General features: G+C 36.1%; 1 protein-coding gene and 1 pseudogene across 1 annotated transcript; one reads left to right on the forward strand and one right to left on the reverse strand.

The window, feature by feature from the left end:
* Positions 1–256: 256 nt before the first annotated feature.
* LOC132174358 (uncharacterized) lies at positions 257–4284 on the reverse strand (annotated as a pseudogene).
* A 5215-nt stretch (positions 4285–9499) lies between these two features.
* Positions 9500–15323, forward strand: LOC132175086 (lysophospholipid acyltransferase 1-like). The gene is made up of 8 exons (XM_059586904.1): positions 9500–9916; positions 11837–11892; positions 12063–12283; positions 12393–12795; positions 13453–13538; positions 14247–14310; positions 14404–14522; positions 15000–15323. The coding sequence occupies exons 1-8, from the start codon at positions 9615–9617 to the stop codon at positions 15138–15140; spliced, it is 1392 nt and encodes a 463-aa protein (XP_059442887.1). The 5' UTR covers positions 9500–9614; the 3' UTR covers positions 15141–15323.
* The last annotated feature ends 2299 nt before the right edge of the window (positions 15324–17622 follow it).

A 17622-nucleotide genomic window follows, 5' to 3' on the forward strand; every position in this document is an offset into this window, starting at 1 on the left:
AGTGTTCTCTCTATCATCACTCAATTTCCTTACTTGTGGCTTGAAAACATGTTTTTTTTTTCTTTTTCTTTTTCTTCTTTAAAATATCATTTTTTTTCAAATCCACTTCCAAACAAAATACTTTTAGCAATTTTTTTTAAAACGTGTGGTTGGTCCACAAAATCGTGAGGCCAAACACACCCTAAGCAAACGAGGGCTTGGGGTTGAAAGCAACATGCAAACAACAAATGACTCCATGAGATTATAGAAATCAAACTATGAAGCAAAATGAAACCTAAATAGCAGTGACAAGTTCCTTTCTCCTTTTTCATGTTCTTCTGTGACATCATAAATAGTAGTACGTACTACTCCCAAAAGGAGCATGCGATGACCAAGAAAAGGTCACCCCAACTGCCCCCACAAAGTGTAGATGTTACCACCAAGATATAAATAAACCTCTGAAGCAAACAAAACTTGGGAAACCAATAAATTTTACTGCTCACTGTCGTTGGACCTGCGATATGGCATGTATCTGTGGTCCTTCGCAGCATTCTTCTTTCTTCTTTTCTCAATAAAGGCATCAAGCTTGCCAGATGCCTGAGCAAATTTTTTGAGATTAAAAAAATGTTATTAGTGAGAACTAAAAGCAGTAATAGTTGTCACGCATTATAATTTTTTGTATCACAACAAAAGTTGAATATATATGCCTTGAGATCTCCAATCAATTGAACAAAACTAACAAACATACAAACAACCATACCTTGAGATTTTCATATTTCTCAATAAGCCTTTGCTGCCGAAGTGCACCTGCAAATAAAAGAACCGAGTCAATGGTGAGGTGAGCTTGTCCATTCGTCATCTTAGAAGTGGTAAAATATGAAAAACAGTGACAATAGAAATGAATGTGAACGGCAATGCACCTTGAAAGTAGTTAAGCACAACCAAAAAAGGGGAAACATAAGTTTACAACAACAAACATATAAACCAAGCACCACATCTTCACCATCACCATTAATACTAGTGCAAAGCCACACACTGCCATTATACCAAAACCACCACACTGCCAAATCCCACTCATATGCATTCTCAACGAACTATTTTGCTTGGTTATAAGGAACACAAGCTCAGATTACTCAGTGTCAGAACTTTGATTCAAAAGCTTGAATTACCAACATAAGGCAATGGCTACAAAAGTAGCACAAAGCTCCACGTAATTCAAGGCTAAGTGCTTCTTGTTATTTTAATTCCAGATTTCCACAGGTATATAGGTCCTCTTATAACAAAGCTACGACCAATAGATAATTTGCTTTTCTTCCGTATGGGACATGCTCTCCACAAGCATAGACAAATGGTGTCACAAAGAGAGAGAGAGAGGGAGGAGGATAACATTACTTTTGGAGAGATAAAATGGCTGTTTCCCTTTCTTCGCTGCTTCTCTCTCTTTCTTCTTGCATGTGCTCAGCCAGAATTGCTGCCTCAGTTTGCCGACTTGACTCAGATTTTAACTGCTTGTCCTGAAAAGGTGAGCCATGGGAAGAAAATTAATATTTAAACACACTGTGTATTTCCAGAGAAACAAAACAAAATGGAGAGGAATTTACAACATAGTAAGATAAATGAACAGAATCAATGTTACATTTCTTTCCAAAAGGGCCAGCATTTACAATCCAAGATAAGCGGTTCTTTAATTCACCACTGACTTCGGGATCATTCGATTTCTGTAATTGCTTCCGTAGTTTCTGTTATATCCAAAATAGAGTGTACAGAAGAGAAGTTAACACAGAAGGAGAATAAATTGGAAGAAAAAAAAAATTAAATAGATCATAAATTTAAAAGCTTACCTCTTTTTCAGCAGGAAGATTGCCTCTCTTTCAGCAGGTGACCAACAGTAAGAAAGTTAATAAGTAAATGCACCAATATTTCTGGAAGAAGTAAAAATTTAGAGGAACATATAGCATGGTGAGATAAAAGAACATGCCAATGACATTTAGGTCAAATGGCACTTCACCACCCAAAAGAATGGGGTAATGGGTGGATTCAAGTCCTGTCGAGCACATGAGCCACTTACCAAAAAACAATGGTTAAATAAACAACTAGAATCAATATTACATTTCTTTCCGAAAGGGAAGACACCTACCATCCAAGAAAGGGAAGACACCTACCATCCAAGATATGCTGCTTTTAAATCTACTGACGGCATATGGATCCTTGGATTTGTCTAATTTCTTCTGTTCTTCCTGTTATATCCACAATAAATTCACAAAGGCAAAATAAACAAACAAGTACAATAAATTCAACGCCGATTTCACATACTTCATAAATTGAATAGATTACCTCAATTATCTCAGGATCATATTTCTTAAATAGAAAATTATATTTGATCATAAACCTGTAAGATCCAATAGACGGCAGATTATTCATATGAAAAAAATTGCGTATACAAAAAATTAAAGAAACTATGGGAATATGTACAATTGTACTTAGTAGTGCGGGAAGAAAACAACTAACATGTAAATGATCTACAATATTTATAGTTGGCAATCACTTAAAGCCTCCTAACAGATAATTTTAACTACAGCCTCAAGAATGGATTGGTTGGAAAAGGAACAAAAAAACTAATTTTAACTACAGCCTCAAGAATGGATTGGTTGGAAAAGGAACAAAAAAACGATGAGAGGATTTGAACCCACACACACACACACACACACACACACATATATATATATATATATTCCAAGTTTAAAATATAACATTTGTGAGAATGTGAAACACACACACACACACACACACACACACACACACATATATATATATATTTCTCAATAGATACTAGATTAGAAGCACTCACTTAGTCCTACACTTGGAAAAGCATAAAATATAACATTTGTGAGAATGTGAGACAATGTGAAACATATATATATATATATATATATATATATATATATATATATATATATTTCTCAATAGATACTAGATTAGAAGCACTCACTTAGTCCTACACTTGGAAAAGCATAAAATATAACATTTGTGAGAATGTGAATCAAGATTCAAACCAGAGAAGAGATAACAATATTTTATCATTTGAACAAGCCACGACCTAAATATCAAGGTTTACACTGTCCTGCAAACTTGCTCTCACTAACTCCTTTAGACTCGAGGGATACCTGATTATTGTTCTAGTAAAACATAAGGTAAAGTAGCTTCAAGATAGTTTTACAAACTTTGAGCAGACCCACAAAAGATGAAGAAGAAGAAGAAGAAGATAGTGATCCAAAATATGGTGAATTGAATTAAATGCCAAGAAAACAACCAAAATCTTTTTCTTTTATAAGTAGAAAACAACCAAAATCATATACTTAAACAAAAACCAAAAAAGTCACACGCACAGAGAGAGAGAAAGAGAGAGAGATAAGCGGACTCACAGCTTCGCATCAAATGTACCACATAAAGATTCAAAATGGGGGTCACGTATGACCTGAAAAAAAAAATGGCATACATCAATATAAAAGAACTTATACAGAAAGCAGCAGTTGCTTGCTATAAATTCATAAACTTTTCCACCGTTACTCTCCTGTAAACCCTTGGCAACCAAACATATCATAAACACTAAAGAAAAAAGATACTCAATTCACAAAACTCATAAATTACAAAACAAAACAAATCTCATTCATTCAGTTTCAACTGCAAAACAATTACACAAAGACTGAACACTACCCTATCAATATCCTCTAGAAAACAACCAACAACAAAGTATTTCACGAAAAACAAAATTAGCTCAATCAAACTCACCCTCTTGGGAGCTTGTATCACCTCTCTGAGCCTACTCACCGGCTTCTTGCTACTCACTTCTGACGGCCTTCACACAATTCCACAAAATCAGCCACTTCCAACACACTATCCAAAACTACTAAGCCAACATAACCAAACAAACAAAATTATCCAAACCCACAAGCCAATAATCACCTATTCTTGTTCAACCGCCCAAATTTCTTTTCTTGATTTGGCTTTTTATACACTGAATGTGACCCGTCTAAACGCGCTTTTAGCATTTCTTCGGTTGTCACATCTGTGAGCTCGCGCTCTATCTCCTCCTCCTCCTCCTACTATTCAATCAAAATTTCAAATTTTAACCGTTACAAACAGACAAATGTTCAGAAAAATTCCAATAACTGAACCTAAACAGTTTTAATTGGAAAAAAAAAAAAGGGATACCCACAATTCCAAAAAGGACTATTCGTGTTCAACATCACTGTCCTCGAACTGGGTTTTGCTTGAACTGGCAATTGGGTTGTCATGTTTCTTCATTTTTCAACCTCTGAATCAAATTTGTTCGTTTGCCCGAAAACTGAAATTGCTGTGCAATGAAAAATTAGATTGAGGAATGCATAAGTTTGCTATTTCATTCGAGAAATATATGCAAGTTGAGAGAATATATAATTTTGAGGGTAGTGAGTGAAAGAAAATCTTAAACGCTGTTTGTGGTATTGCTGGAGTGAAAGGGAGGGAAAAAAAATCAAGAAAAACGTACCCCAAAGGTGATTGACATTGAGGGTATCGCTCGTTGAAGGCAACTAAAACACTATGCAGGCGAGGAGCTTAAGGTCGGGGAGAATGGGGCTAGGGTGGTGTGGACGTCCGTATGAGAAACAGAAGGTGGGACGGAAGGGCCCGTCGAAATTCCAATGGCGAAATAGAACAAAGCAGTCGTGGAAGCTCGAAGCAATAAAATTCCTATACGACCAAGCGACCTTACCTCTCAATCTGCTTCTCCCAAGGGTGACTCTCATCTTCTACTTCTCCTCGGAGAATGGCAGACAGCAGCGTTGTGTACAAACAATGGCCGGTCGGCGGAAAGTAGGGTTTCGCTTTTTTTTTTTTTTTTTTTGAAAGGGAAGGCTAAGGGTGAATGTTTTTTGAGAAAAATATAAAAAAGCCCCCCAAACTACCGGCCGTTTTCGATTTAGCCTCCTAATATTTCAAAAGTGATAAAGTAGCCCCCTAAACTACCAAACTATTGCATTTTGGCCACTCCGTTAGTCAAAACCGTCAGTTTGGATGGAAACAGCAAAACGATGTCGTTTGTTACGAGTAAGTTACTACAATACCCTTTTGGAAAAAATATAAAAAAGCCCCCCAAACTACCAGCCGTTTTCATTTTAGCCCCCTAATATTCAGAAAGTGATAAAGTAGCCCCCAAACTACCAAACAATTGCAATTTGGTCACTTCGTTATTCATTACCATCAAATATGATGAGAAATTTAAAACTACGTCGTTTTGGCAATGGTAAGTTACCAAAATGCCCTTTTTGAAAAAAAAAAAAAAAGCATATTAAAACAAGCAAGCAAAACGGCGCCATTTTGCTTGAAATTAGGGTTTCCTTACACTTACCAAAATGACGCCACTTTGGCAAGTGTTAGGAATTAAAAGAAAAAACTCTAGACCTCACGCAGGTGACCCACGAAAAAACCCCAAACCCTAGTTTATCTCTCTCCCTAAAACCGCCGGCCACCACGTCGTCTATCTCCGACGACCTGTAAATCTTACCCATAACTCAATCTTTTTATTGTATTTCATGGTATAGCTGTCGGATCGGTATTGTTTATCTACGAACATGGTTGTTTTGTTTGATTTCTACAATGGGTAAGAATTTTTCGGTGGCGCTTCGTAGCTAGTGGATGGTGTGGCCGGTGGTGATGGATGGTGGTGGCAGGGGCAGTCGGTTTTGAGAGAAAGAGAGAGAGGGGTGTTGCGTTTTTTTCACTTGAGGGAGAAGGTTGCCGGAGATAGAACGACGTGGTGGCCGACGGTTTGGGGGAGAGAGATAAACTGGGGTTGGGGGTTTTTTCTGCATGGGGTTTAAGGTTTTTTCTTTTATTCCTAACACTTATCAAAACGGCGCCGTTTTGGTAAGTGTAAGGAAACCCTAATTTCAAGAAAAACGGTGCCGTTTAGCGCGCTTGTTTTAATATGATTTTTTTTCCTAAAAGGGCATTTTAGTAACTTACCCTTGTTAAAACGACGTAGTTTTGAATTTTCCATCATATTTGATAGTAATGACTAACGGAGTAGCCAAATTGCAACTGTTTGGTAGTTAGGGGGCTACTTTATCACTTTCTAAACATTAGGGGGCTAAAATGAAAACGGCTGGTAGTTTGGGGGGCTTTTTTATATTTTTCTCAAAAGGGCATTGTAGTAACTTACCCGTAACAAACAACGTCGTTTTGCAGTTTCCGTCCAAATTGACGGTTTTGACTAACAGAGTGGCCAAAATGCAATAATTTGGTAGTTTGGGGGGCTACTTTATCACTTTTAGAACATTAGGAGGCTAAATCGAAAACGGTTGGTAGTTTGGGAGACTTTTTTATATTTTTACCATGTTTTTTTTAAATAATTAGAGTAGGTTTGGAATTAGGTTTGTGATTTTAAAAAGCGAGATTTACAAATACCGATTTTAAAAATGTGATTTTTAAAAACACAATTAAGCGTTTGGCAAAATTACGGTTTTGACTTTTAAAATTGTAGTTCAACTTTTAAAATTATGCGTTTTCTATCAACATTTTTAAATCGTAATTTTTTAAAAACACAATCTCAAACAGTTTATTTTCTGCAATTTGGTTTAAAATGACCATTTTTGTCTATAAAATCTCAATCCCAATGATTCAACACAAACTCAACATAAGAGGATTAAATGAGTTCATGTTTATTATAAGTCACATCGTTTTTAGTAAGGTGGGCTCGGGTTAGGCGGGGCGGGTATCGGCCTTTTCCCCACCCACCTTGCACATACCATGCGGGTTTTGGAAATTCCAACCCACCACCCGAGCACAATGAACAATATCCACGCGGGTTCAGGTATTGCGGGGCAGGTTGAATAGGTGCGAGTTGTGCAGATTTTTTTCCAAATCCTCTCATTTCTTTTCTCCACCAGCTTCTCTTCTTTCTTTTTCCACTTTTTCTTCTCCTCCATTTTTGTCTTTTCTCAGATCCTCTCAAAACCCCTAGAAACAAACAAATAAACACAACCCTACATCAAACCTGTAAACAATGGAAAAGAAAACCAAAGAATGATTCGTGAAAGAGGTATAGAGAGAGATAAAAAAACCTAGATCGATAAGATCATGGTCTGTGGAGATGGGAGCAGCGCAGCAACCCATGGTCTAAAGAGGTGGAGTGGCAGCGTAGACGAGAGAGAGAATGTAATAGGTACTACTATAATATAGTTTAGTTAATTGAGAAGGTTATAATACAGTTTAGTTGGTTGAGAGTTAGTTAAAGTGTTAGTTGGGGGAGGATGTATAAATAGCCTGAATGAGAATGTAATCAGTATCTTGATAGACAATTGTTTATTGTGAACTTGGAGTTTGGCATACTCGAATATGCTTAGGAGGTTGAGTAACCCTCGAAGATACTTATTTGTTCAATAAAGATTCTCACTTCTTCTCATCTTTCCATTTCTTCTCTTCCATTATTTCATTCTTCTCTTACTTAGCCTGTATGACAATGTTTTCCATAACAGCATTGTAATAGAGAAGCAGACGAGAGACGAAGAGAGAGAACACATAGGAGAGAGAGAGAGATGAGGGAGAGAAATGGGAACGGCGGCAAAAGAATAGAGAGAGGGGCTGAATAAATTAGGGATAGGGTTTCTTAGTTTTTATACTTATGCGGGGCGGATTGAGACAGGGTGGGTACTTGCTGAAAAAAAACACCTAAAACCGGCAACCTGCACACCCCCCCCGCTCATGGCCGACACGGGTTGGAAGAATCCTACCCGAATCCGCAAAAAAAAACACATAAAACTTGGGCGGGGCGGGGCAGGTTTTTGCCCACCCTTAATTTTTAGAGTGACACAAGAATGATTATAATATTATATTAGTCTTGTACACCCATACTTCTACATGAGACTTGAATCATATATATGCTAAAAGTAGGGGTGTAAATCCAGTTCCGGTTAGCGGTTATTGGCTAAAATCATTAACCGAAACTGAGGTAACTGCTTGGTCAATTTTAAAAATTGGAACCCTGGTTAACTGCCGGTTATGAGTGATGCTAGGCGGCCTACTAGGATCCTACTAGCATCCAACTCCTTTTCATTTTTTTTTAAAAAAAATAGGGTTGATGTGGCGTGGTCTCAGCCATGCCACATCAGCCCTAGTTGGACCCTGGTAAGCCAAAAAGAATTACTCGCAGGTTATCCACACCGATAATCAAGCCTTTAAAAAATTGGATATTTTTGGTCTGTTTTGGGTATTGGGCATATTTTTTGGACTTAATTTAGCCATTTTTAGCCTTATATATATATATATTACCGGTTATAATCGGATGTATATAAATACAAAAACCGGTAACTATAATGCAAAGATGTAGGAAAGGAATATACTTTGAATAATGTTCAACATATGCTATATTTAAAGAAAAAACTTTAATATTTTCGGCATTTTGGATAAGCTAGGTATTTTGATGAGGCAGAGTAATAGAGTTTATTGGGGTTGTTTGTCAATGGACAAAAAAAAAAAAAAAGGCTCCATACTATTTATCTGAAATTCAACTTAAAGCATTCTTAATTTTTATATTACATCAGTTACATTTTACTAGTATTCAAATAAAAAAAATTTAATTACAAAATAATAATAATAATAATAAAAAAGTCGCTACAAACAATTTAAACTAAACAAACAAAGTCCATTACCAAACAGACCGTTAAGACTTTTGATCATGATTAGAGTAAAGGTCGATTACCTTAAGTTCTTTAGGAAGTATGGGTCAGCAATTAATGTCACCTTTGACCATCTAGATTTGAAGACTTTTATTACGAGGGTGGTGGTTCAATGGCCCACATAAATTTTTAAGTGGTCAAGAGATATATTATGGCGTGAGTTTGAATCTCCGCAATAAAGAATCCTTATATATTCCTAATTAATATTATCTATCTTAGATTCTCATTGTCTAAGTCCCTCCTGTGCCGCTTTCAGCGGATAGGTTCTACTAGAGTGATGATACGGAGAACGTGAGGCGTGCATGAATAGTTATGCACAAATGGCTTAATTTTTTTTATTTTTATACTTAAAATATATTTTATTATTTTAAAATATTATATCAACCGGATGTGATAGGTTCTACTAGAGTGATACGGAGAAAGCGAGGCTTGCATGTTAATTTTTTATTTTTATAATCAAAATATATTTTATTATTTTAAAATATTATATCAGCCGGGTGAGGGCACGCTGGGCGTTCCCTTTATCATCACTCGGTTCTATTGCGATTATAGCACGTGTTAGACAACAAATGGCGTATTTTGCTTCGTGATCAGAAAATAAAGTAAAAAACAGGCTTGACTTTTGGTGCGTGGACAACAGGCGGTCAGTTTAGCAGCCCCTTGGGAAAACTCTCCAATCAAGCGAGGGACAAATCCTTCGACAATTCCAAAGTCTCAAGACAAAAGCGGGATTCACCACGCGCGAATAGCGCGCGCGTAAGATACTCGAGATGCCAACTCGCCACCAACTTCCCTATCCGAAGCCCAAACACTTTAAATCCAATCCAAATCCAGTCGCTCTGAAATTTACTCAGAGATTTGTTAGAGCTAGTCAGCTAGCTCAGTGAGTCAGAGCGAGCCGATTGGGTTTGATTTGCCATGGAGCTGGACATGGGTTCCATGGCGGCGGCGATAGGGGTGTCTGTACCGGTGCTGCGGTTCCTGCTATGCTTCGTGGCGACCATACCCGTGAGCTTTCTATGGCGACTCGTCCCGGGTCGACTCGGCAAGCACATGTACGCGGCAGGGTCGGGCGCTCTGCTCTCCTACCTCTCATTTGGGTTCTCTTCCAATCTGCATTTCTTGGTCCCCATGTTGTTGGGTTACGCTTCGATGGTCCTGTTTCGCCGCCGATGCGGGATCATCACGTTCTTCTTGGGATTCGGCTATCTCATTGGCTGGTACTTGTTTTTTGATTAAATTTCTTGCCTTTAAAGTGAAATTTGGTGTTTCTTACTGTAAGTTGGTAAGTTTGGTATATTTGAGTGTCTGAAGCATCGATTAGTGTAGCATGCATTTTTTTGACATTTTTTTTATGCAAAGTTGTGATTGATATTTGATTTGAGGAATTGGGTGCTTGATTTGATTGATATTCAATTGAAATATGAATTGGGTTGGAGTTGTTTTATTCAAAATTTAAGTTTTTGATTGAAATACTGTGATGCTTACTTTCTGGTTTTCAATGATAAGTTAGGGGTTTGAGCATATTGGTTTGACTTAGTTTTGTGGTGTATTATAGAATTCGAGAAATAATGATTTGGGTTTTGTTGTTTTCTCTGGCTTTTTCTTAATCTTCAACTGTGAGTTCGATTGTTGAATGGAACCTGATAAAAACAAAAGAGAAATGTTAAATTTTATGCATAGCTTCTTTCATCTTCGTCATGTTTAAGCGTTAGAAAAGGCAAATAATTTTCCTGGACTTGGAGTCCGTCTGGCCTTGCGACTTTGTTGGTCGAAAGTGCGATTTTAGACAAAATTGTAAAAAATGTGTTGTTTGGGAGTGTGTTATTTAAAAAATTGTGGTTTGAAAAACATAGAAAAATCCGTATTTTTAAATTGCAGGCAAAGAGGTGTGTTTTAAAACTTGCCGGGAGACCGTTACGACAGGGAAACTCTTCGATGCTTAAGTTTGCAAAGGAAAAATGGTGTATCACTCTAATTGAGAGAGCTCAGTTTTTTTTTTTTAATAGAAAGATTGTGTATGAGAATGGTTGTGAGGTTGTACCTCAAATGGTTGTATCCCATCTCCTTATGTGGAGTGTCCATTAATGGAGTATAATCTTAGCTAGGTGTCGTGCGAGGTTCTGCATTTACTAGCGGGTCATGGCCTTAGCCAGGTGCCGTGCTGGGTTCTGCGCTTACTAGCAGGTCATGGCCTTAGCCAGGTGCCATGCCGAATTCTACACTCACTGGCAGGTTATGGCCTTAGCCAGGTTCTGTGCCGGATTCTACACTCATTGGTGGGTTATGACTTTAGCCAGATTATTTTTTTGAAATCATGGAGCAATTGAACTGAAGCCATGGAGGGGTTATTCTCTTTGCTACAATCCTGGCGTCCTCTAAGCAACAATTATGCTGATGCGACTGGTTAGGCAGTCTGGGTTTTCCCTTCTAGTTGAGTCCTATCGCCCATTGATTGTTATGTTTCCTTGCATTGGTCTTTATGGCCTGGTTGGGACTTGTGGTGTAAGCTGTGCCATCCTGACCCAAGCACTAGGCTCCCATGTTCACTTCTTGACCTGGAGAGCGTATATTTGGCCTATTAAAAGTCAACATGTCTTTTGTGTAGAGTGTAACTGAAAGGCGTCTCACTATAGATCAGTAGAAACGAGACAGATTTCACTGTAGGCATTTCATACTTGTTGCCTAAGTTGCTGCATCTCTTGGTCATCTTGCAATCATGGAAGCCATGAGAGGCATGTCATATAACTTCAAACATGCAAAAAACTATCTACATGGAATAATTTCTAGCCCAAACTGAAGGGTTGTCCGCACATCTGATATGGCACATGCATGTGACCTTCAAATAGAAGTTGTGTGTTTGTTGTTGCAAATTTTTTTAGATGTATGCATACATTTCATTTTCTTTGATTAATGTTAGACGACGGGGTTATTGATTCGAGGTGCACAGGTCTATGGACTAGGTAGACACCTAGTTAGACAGTGTGCTGCTGCACTTTTAATTTTTCATTGATTTCAAATTTAACTACTTGCAAAAGAATATTTAAATTATTTTTTTTCTAGACATTTATTGATAATAAAAAAATTCAGGAAGATATGCTTTTTATCGCGGAATTTTGACTGTTTGTATCTGTGTGTAGCCATGTGTATTACATGAGTGGTGATGCATGGAAGGAAGGGGGCATTGATGCCACTGGTAAGCACGATTTCAGCCTTCTACCTGTCTTGCATTTTCTACCACAGAGGTGAAAATTTCTATGGTAGAAAATGTCCATGATTTAATTTTTTTGTTTTTGTTTTTTTTCATCTGCACAAGCACTCATCTGTAATACTTCAATTAATCGAGGATTTCCTTCTAATATTTAGGAGCATTGATGGTCTTAACACTGAAAGTAATTTCATGTGCAATAAATTACAATGACGGACTACTAAAAGAGGAAGGCTTACGTGAGGCACAGAAGAAGAATCGATTGATTGGGTTGCCCTCATTGATTGAGTACTTTGGTTACTGCCTGTCCTGTGGTAGTCACTTTGCTGGTCCAGTTTATGAAATAAAAGATTATCTTGACTGGTCTGAAGGAAAGGGGGTAGGTTATATTATGTTCATAATTTGTTCTGTATTCCTTGTTTAATGTGGAAATAAGTACTCTTAGCTTTTCTATTTTTTTTTCTTTAACTTTTTCTAACATTTTGCAGATTTGGAGCCGTTCGAAGAAAGGACCATCACCATATGGGGCAACAATCCGAGCCCTTCTTCAAGCTGCTTTTTGCATGGCCTTGTATCTGTACCTGGTGCCTCATTTTCCTTTGTCCCGGTTTACTGATCCCCTATACCAAGAGTGGGGATTCTGGAGACGATTGGGTTACCAGTACATGTCTGGCTTTACAGCACGCTGGAAATATTACTTCATCTGGTCAATTTCAGAGGCTGCTATCATTATTTCAGGCCTGGGTTTCAGTGGCTGGACAGAATCTTCTCCACCAAAGCCACGCTGGGATCGTGCCAAAAATGTTGACATTCTGGGTGTTGAGTTGGCAAAGAGTGCAGTTGAGTTGCCAGTTGTGTGGAATATACAAGTCAGCACCTGGCTGCGTCATTGTGAGTTTCTCTTATATCTGAAGGTTCCATCCATTTATACCCTAGGCTTGATTATCTAAGTAGAAATATATACCTTATCATCACACAGAAAAGTTGATTTGGCATTGACAAACTGAGAAAATCCATGTTAGGCTGTATGAATCGTGAATATGGTCTGGTCATTTCCTTTCCCCCCTCAGAATGAATAAGAAAAGAGTGAAATTGATAAGTTGATTGACCTGGTAAAAGTATAATGGATTCTAATCCGTATAATTATGTTGTTTTTTTAACTAATAATTGGACCCTGTGGCTGAAAAATTGTTACCTTTTACAATGGTGCTATTAGGATCTTGATCTAACCCATCAAGGAGTATATTTTTTCCATTTGCATTCATCTAAAAAAAAAAATTTAATAATTCCCATTTGCAAATTGATATTTTGTTTTTAATTGATAATAATAAGCCAAAACATCTCTTCTAAAAAGAACAAAATTTGTTCACAAGTGTAACTGTTTGGATGTCTTGTGCCACCCAATCTTTTTACAGTAAGTTACTGAATGCTAAACTGGCGACTTTGATTTTCTAAAATCAGCCGTTTGTACTTGATGGATATATGAGTATGCAGTCAAAGAAAAAATGACTGTTTAAAGTGAGTATCTAATGTTTTGTGCTTCTGTAGATGTTTATGAGAGACTCATTCAGAAGGGAAAGAAGCCTGGTTTCTTTCAGTTGCTGGCTACACAGACTGTCAGTGCTGTTTGGCATGTGAGTATATTTCATCCTTGTGCCATCCTGATTCTCCTGAATATTTTGTTATCTCCTGTCGTTATTTGTGCCATTGTTTCTGATGTTTCTCAGACAATTCAATATCCTTGCCAATGTATCTGGCTGTTTTTGAGGTTTTTAAACAATTTGATGTCCTTACCCTATTGATACATTTAATGTTCTTTATTTTTGGTGTTTGCAAAGCCTTTTCACCTTCTCAAGTCTCAGTGATAGTTGTTTCTATCATAGTATTTGCATCATATAGCAGTTGTTGCTTTGTTTCTGCCATCTACCAACTCTGGTTTTATATTACCAACTTCTTTCTTTGATTGAGGCATCCTTCAATGGCAAATGTTGCTATAAGCATATGATTGATTGCAAATTAACATAATTCTGCAACTATTGTGTACATGAACCGTCATTAATAGTGCCATAATCTTGTTTGAGTCCTTATAATTTAGAGCTGGTTTTTATCCTCCTCATCGGACAATGAATTTTTCGTAAATATTGTGACATGCTTGCTGTTTTATGGGTTTCTGTTCCCTATCAAGAACTAGTTTTTTGTATTTCTTGTGTAGTTTTCCCTTTTCTTTGATCAAGTTACCGTCTCATGTTTATTAATGAAATTGTGAATCTTTTTTCATCTTTAATTTCAACTTCTACACCAATTTACCTCTTTCGTTTCCTTCTTGTCTCTGCAAATTACAGGGATTATATCCTGGGTACATCTTCTTCTTTGTTCAGTCAGCATTGATGATTGCTGGTTCAAGAGGTATTGATCAATCCTCCCTTATTCCCCTTGTGCTTGTTAATGTAATTAACTAATTCTTTCTTCGTCTTTACTATTTTGTTTCTGTCCAAGCAGTCATTTACAGATGGCAGCAAGCTCTACCTCCAACTATGGGTCTGGTCAAGAAGATTCTGGTGTTTTTGAACTTTGCTTACACACTTCTGGTTCTAAACTACTCCTGTGTTGGTTTCATGGTTAGTCCTCTCTCTCTCTCTCTCTCATACACACACACACACAGACAATTACGAACCTGAATATCAAGTCCGTATCGGGATAATTTGGGTAGGTTAGGGAACCTGGATCTCCTTCAAACATATGTTTGGAATAAACTTTGCTCTATTTTATTAGCACTAGAACAACAATCTTTAAACATACTTCAGTCATAACAATTTACTCCTACTTGCAAAACAAACTAAAGTCTCCTAAATCCATACTGCATCAAAGACTCCAACACTGAGACAGTTTGAGACATCTTAAATATGTACTCTTATTGAAAGATACAACTCCTACTAGAATTGAAATACTTGAGACCCAAGGCAGTATGGACTTTTTGTCCTAGGCTTCAGAGGACTGTAACACAAACACACAGACTCACCCACTTAATCATTTTCTTGGGCATCCAAAACTTGTTGCTTTCAAGGTCCTTATGCTTATATACTTGTATTGGACAGGTATTAAGCCTGCACGAAACCCTTGCATCGTATGGGAGCGTATATTATATTGGAACCATTCTTCCAATAGCATTGATCCTGCTTGGTTACATAATTAGACCTGCAAAGCCTGTGAGATCTAAAGCTCGGAAAGAACAGTGAGGTAGGAAACACAATTTTCTTCTCTTTGGAGTGGTGCTGGAGATGAGATTAAGAGACTGGAAGAGCTCTGCTTTCCATGGAGAACATTTGTTTTCAGCTGTGGAACAATTGAGCCTGTTCACATTTGAGTCAATGTTAAGATTTTGCTTTAAATTGTTTAAATTAGAAACTTGGGTTTTTGCTTTTAAACTAGTTAACAAGTTAGAAAAATTATCATCTAAAACAAAAAAGTAAATGCATTTTTTATAAAGAAAAAATTAAAGCAGAAAAACAGTAAATGGGTGTGGGATTTGTGGGGGACAATGGCTATTCAATAGTTTCACCCTAAAAGAAAATTGTTATTGAAGGAAAGAAAGTTAAACAGCAGAAAGTCCTTGCCTGGGACAGTCCTGTTAGTTTCACCTTATTAAGTGATAAAACATAATTTATATAAGAAACAAAATAAATAAACAATTAAGCAAAAAGTTAATTGTCATACTGAAACTAAGCTGTAGTTTTTATTTTTTATTTTATTTTATTTTTTTCTGCATGATGTCATTTTGCTTAATTGTTGAATCTATTGTTATTTATATTCTACATTTTAATTTTACAATGTTGATGAGACAGTTTATCAACAATTAGATTGAATCCAATGATGAGTTAAGGCTACTACATTATTATTGTGGGAGAAAAAATATAATTTCTAGCATTACTTAATTTTTTTTATAGTCTATATTTTAAATATATATTTCTCAATGTATGTGACCAAATAATAATTCATCTACAAATCTTCGATTGCATAATTTATTTTTAACAAAACTTATTATCAAGAAAAGCCCTTTTAACAGTAGTTGTAGGACAGTAGGAATTAGTAGAATTAAGGCCAATGTCACTATTGAGTAAATTAATGGATATAAAAAATATATTTTTTTCATCTCTACCATCTTTTCAATAACAAAATAGTAGATAAATGATTGTAACAGTATTGAAAGTATGATAAAACATATAATGAAATTTGAATTTTTCTTTTTTTGGTCTATATATATATATATATATATATATATATATACGTTGAAAATAATATTTTGACCCAAAAAAAATAAGAAAAATTCAAATTTCATTGAATTGGAAACCTAGGCAGAGAGAAGACCCGTTTATCCTTTAAAATTATGCATTTTTAAAAAAGTACCTAAATTTAGTTTAAAATTGTACTTTTTATCTATGAAATTGTAATGCTAAACGCATTCTAAATCAATTGAGAGATCAATTGCTTTGGCAAACTATGCGCTAATTAAGGTCAAGTTTTTTCCTAATATATATATGTACATATTTTGTCATGGTATCACTAAATGATGAATGAGATATTCCAGAGAAATGCTATGCTTCATTTTCCTAACTATCTTCATACATTTTTTTATTTTTTTATTTTTTATTTTTTATTTTAAATCTACTATTAAATATGTAGGACCCACACGTAAACCTACAAATCCAATGGTAAATTTGAATCCATTTGATAAAAAAAAAAAAAAGAGATGGTTAGGAAAATGAGGCATATCATCGGATATTCCATTATATGCCGCTTAACTTGGTATGTATCTTATAATATACAGAGATTAGTCTAGTATTTCTTTTAATAATTAATTCATGTATCCCATGGGATTTGAACCTGCCATAATTTGGGGGTGAATTACCATCAAAATTCAAAGGTTTTTATTATTAGCCATAATGGATGGGAAGATTGCTTGATATCCTCACTTCTATTTCTGCATTCTCCTTGAAGATTAAAAAAGTTGGGTAAAATCCACTTAACTCTTTCAAACTACTACCCCAGTGATAATCTATCCTCCAAACTACCAAAACAATAACGATGTACCCCCAATTTTAACAAAATGACAAAATTACCCTTACTAAAATAAAAACAAAAATACTAAAACTTAAATTATTTTTAAAAATTTTTAGGGTATTTTTGTCTTATTGAAAATTTTATAGGAATAATTTTGTCATTTTGCTAGCATTAGGGGGTACATTGTCATTGTTTTGGTAGTTTAGAGAATAAATTATCGTAATTGATAGTTTGAAAGGTAGATTATCATTGGAATGATAGTTTAAAGAGGTTAAGTAGACTTTACCTTAAAATAATTAACAAACGAACGGAGCCACTTGGCTTTTGGGCATAGGTGTATCTAATATTTGTAGATGAGAAGGAAGAGTAATTTATTATTTGAAGGAAAAGAATATTAAAAAAAAAAATTGCTTCAGCGATGAATAGTTTGTTATTTTGTCGGCTCAATTTATGACTTTCTTTTAACAAAAATGACAGCAGTGTCGCTCTGAACCAAGCATTGGCCGGCCAACCAGGCAGGTCGCCAGCTGGCCATAGATTTTTCCAAGCTGAGCTGGCCTGAACGTGTTCCTCTTTTGAACATATGTTAAGCTTTCCAGTTGGAGAAAATGATAGCCCTTTAGATTTTTCTTTCTTTTTTATTTTTATTTTTATTTTTTA

This window comes from Corylus avellana, chromosome ca3 (assembly GCF_901000735.1).
Source record: "Corylus avellana chromosome ca3, CavTom2PMs-1.0".
NCBI classification, from domain to species: Eukaryota; Viridiplantae; Streptophyta; class Magnoliopsida; order Fagales; family Betulaceae; genus Corylus; species Corylus avellana.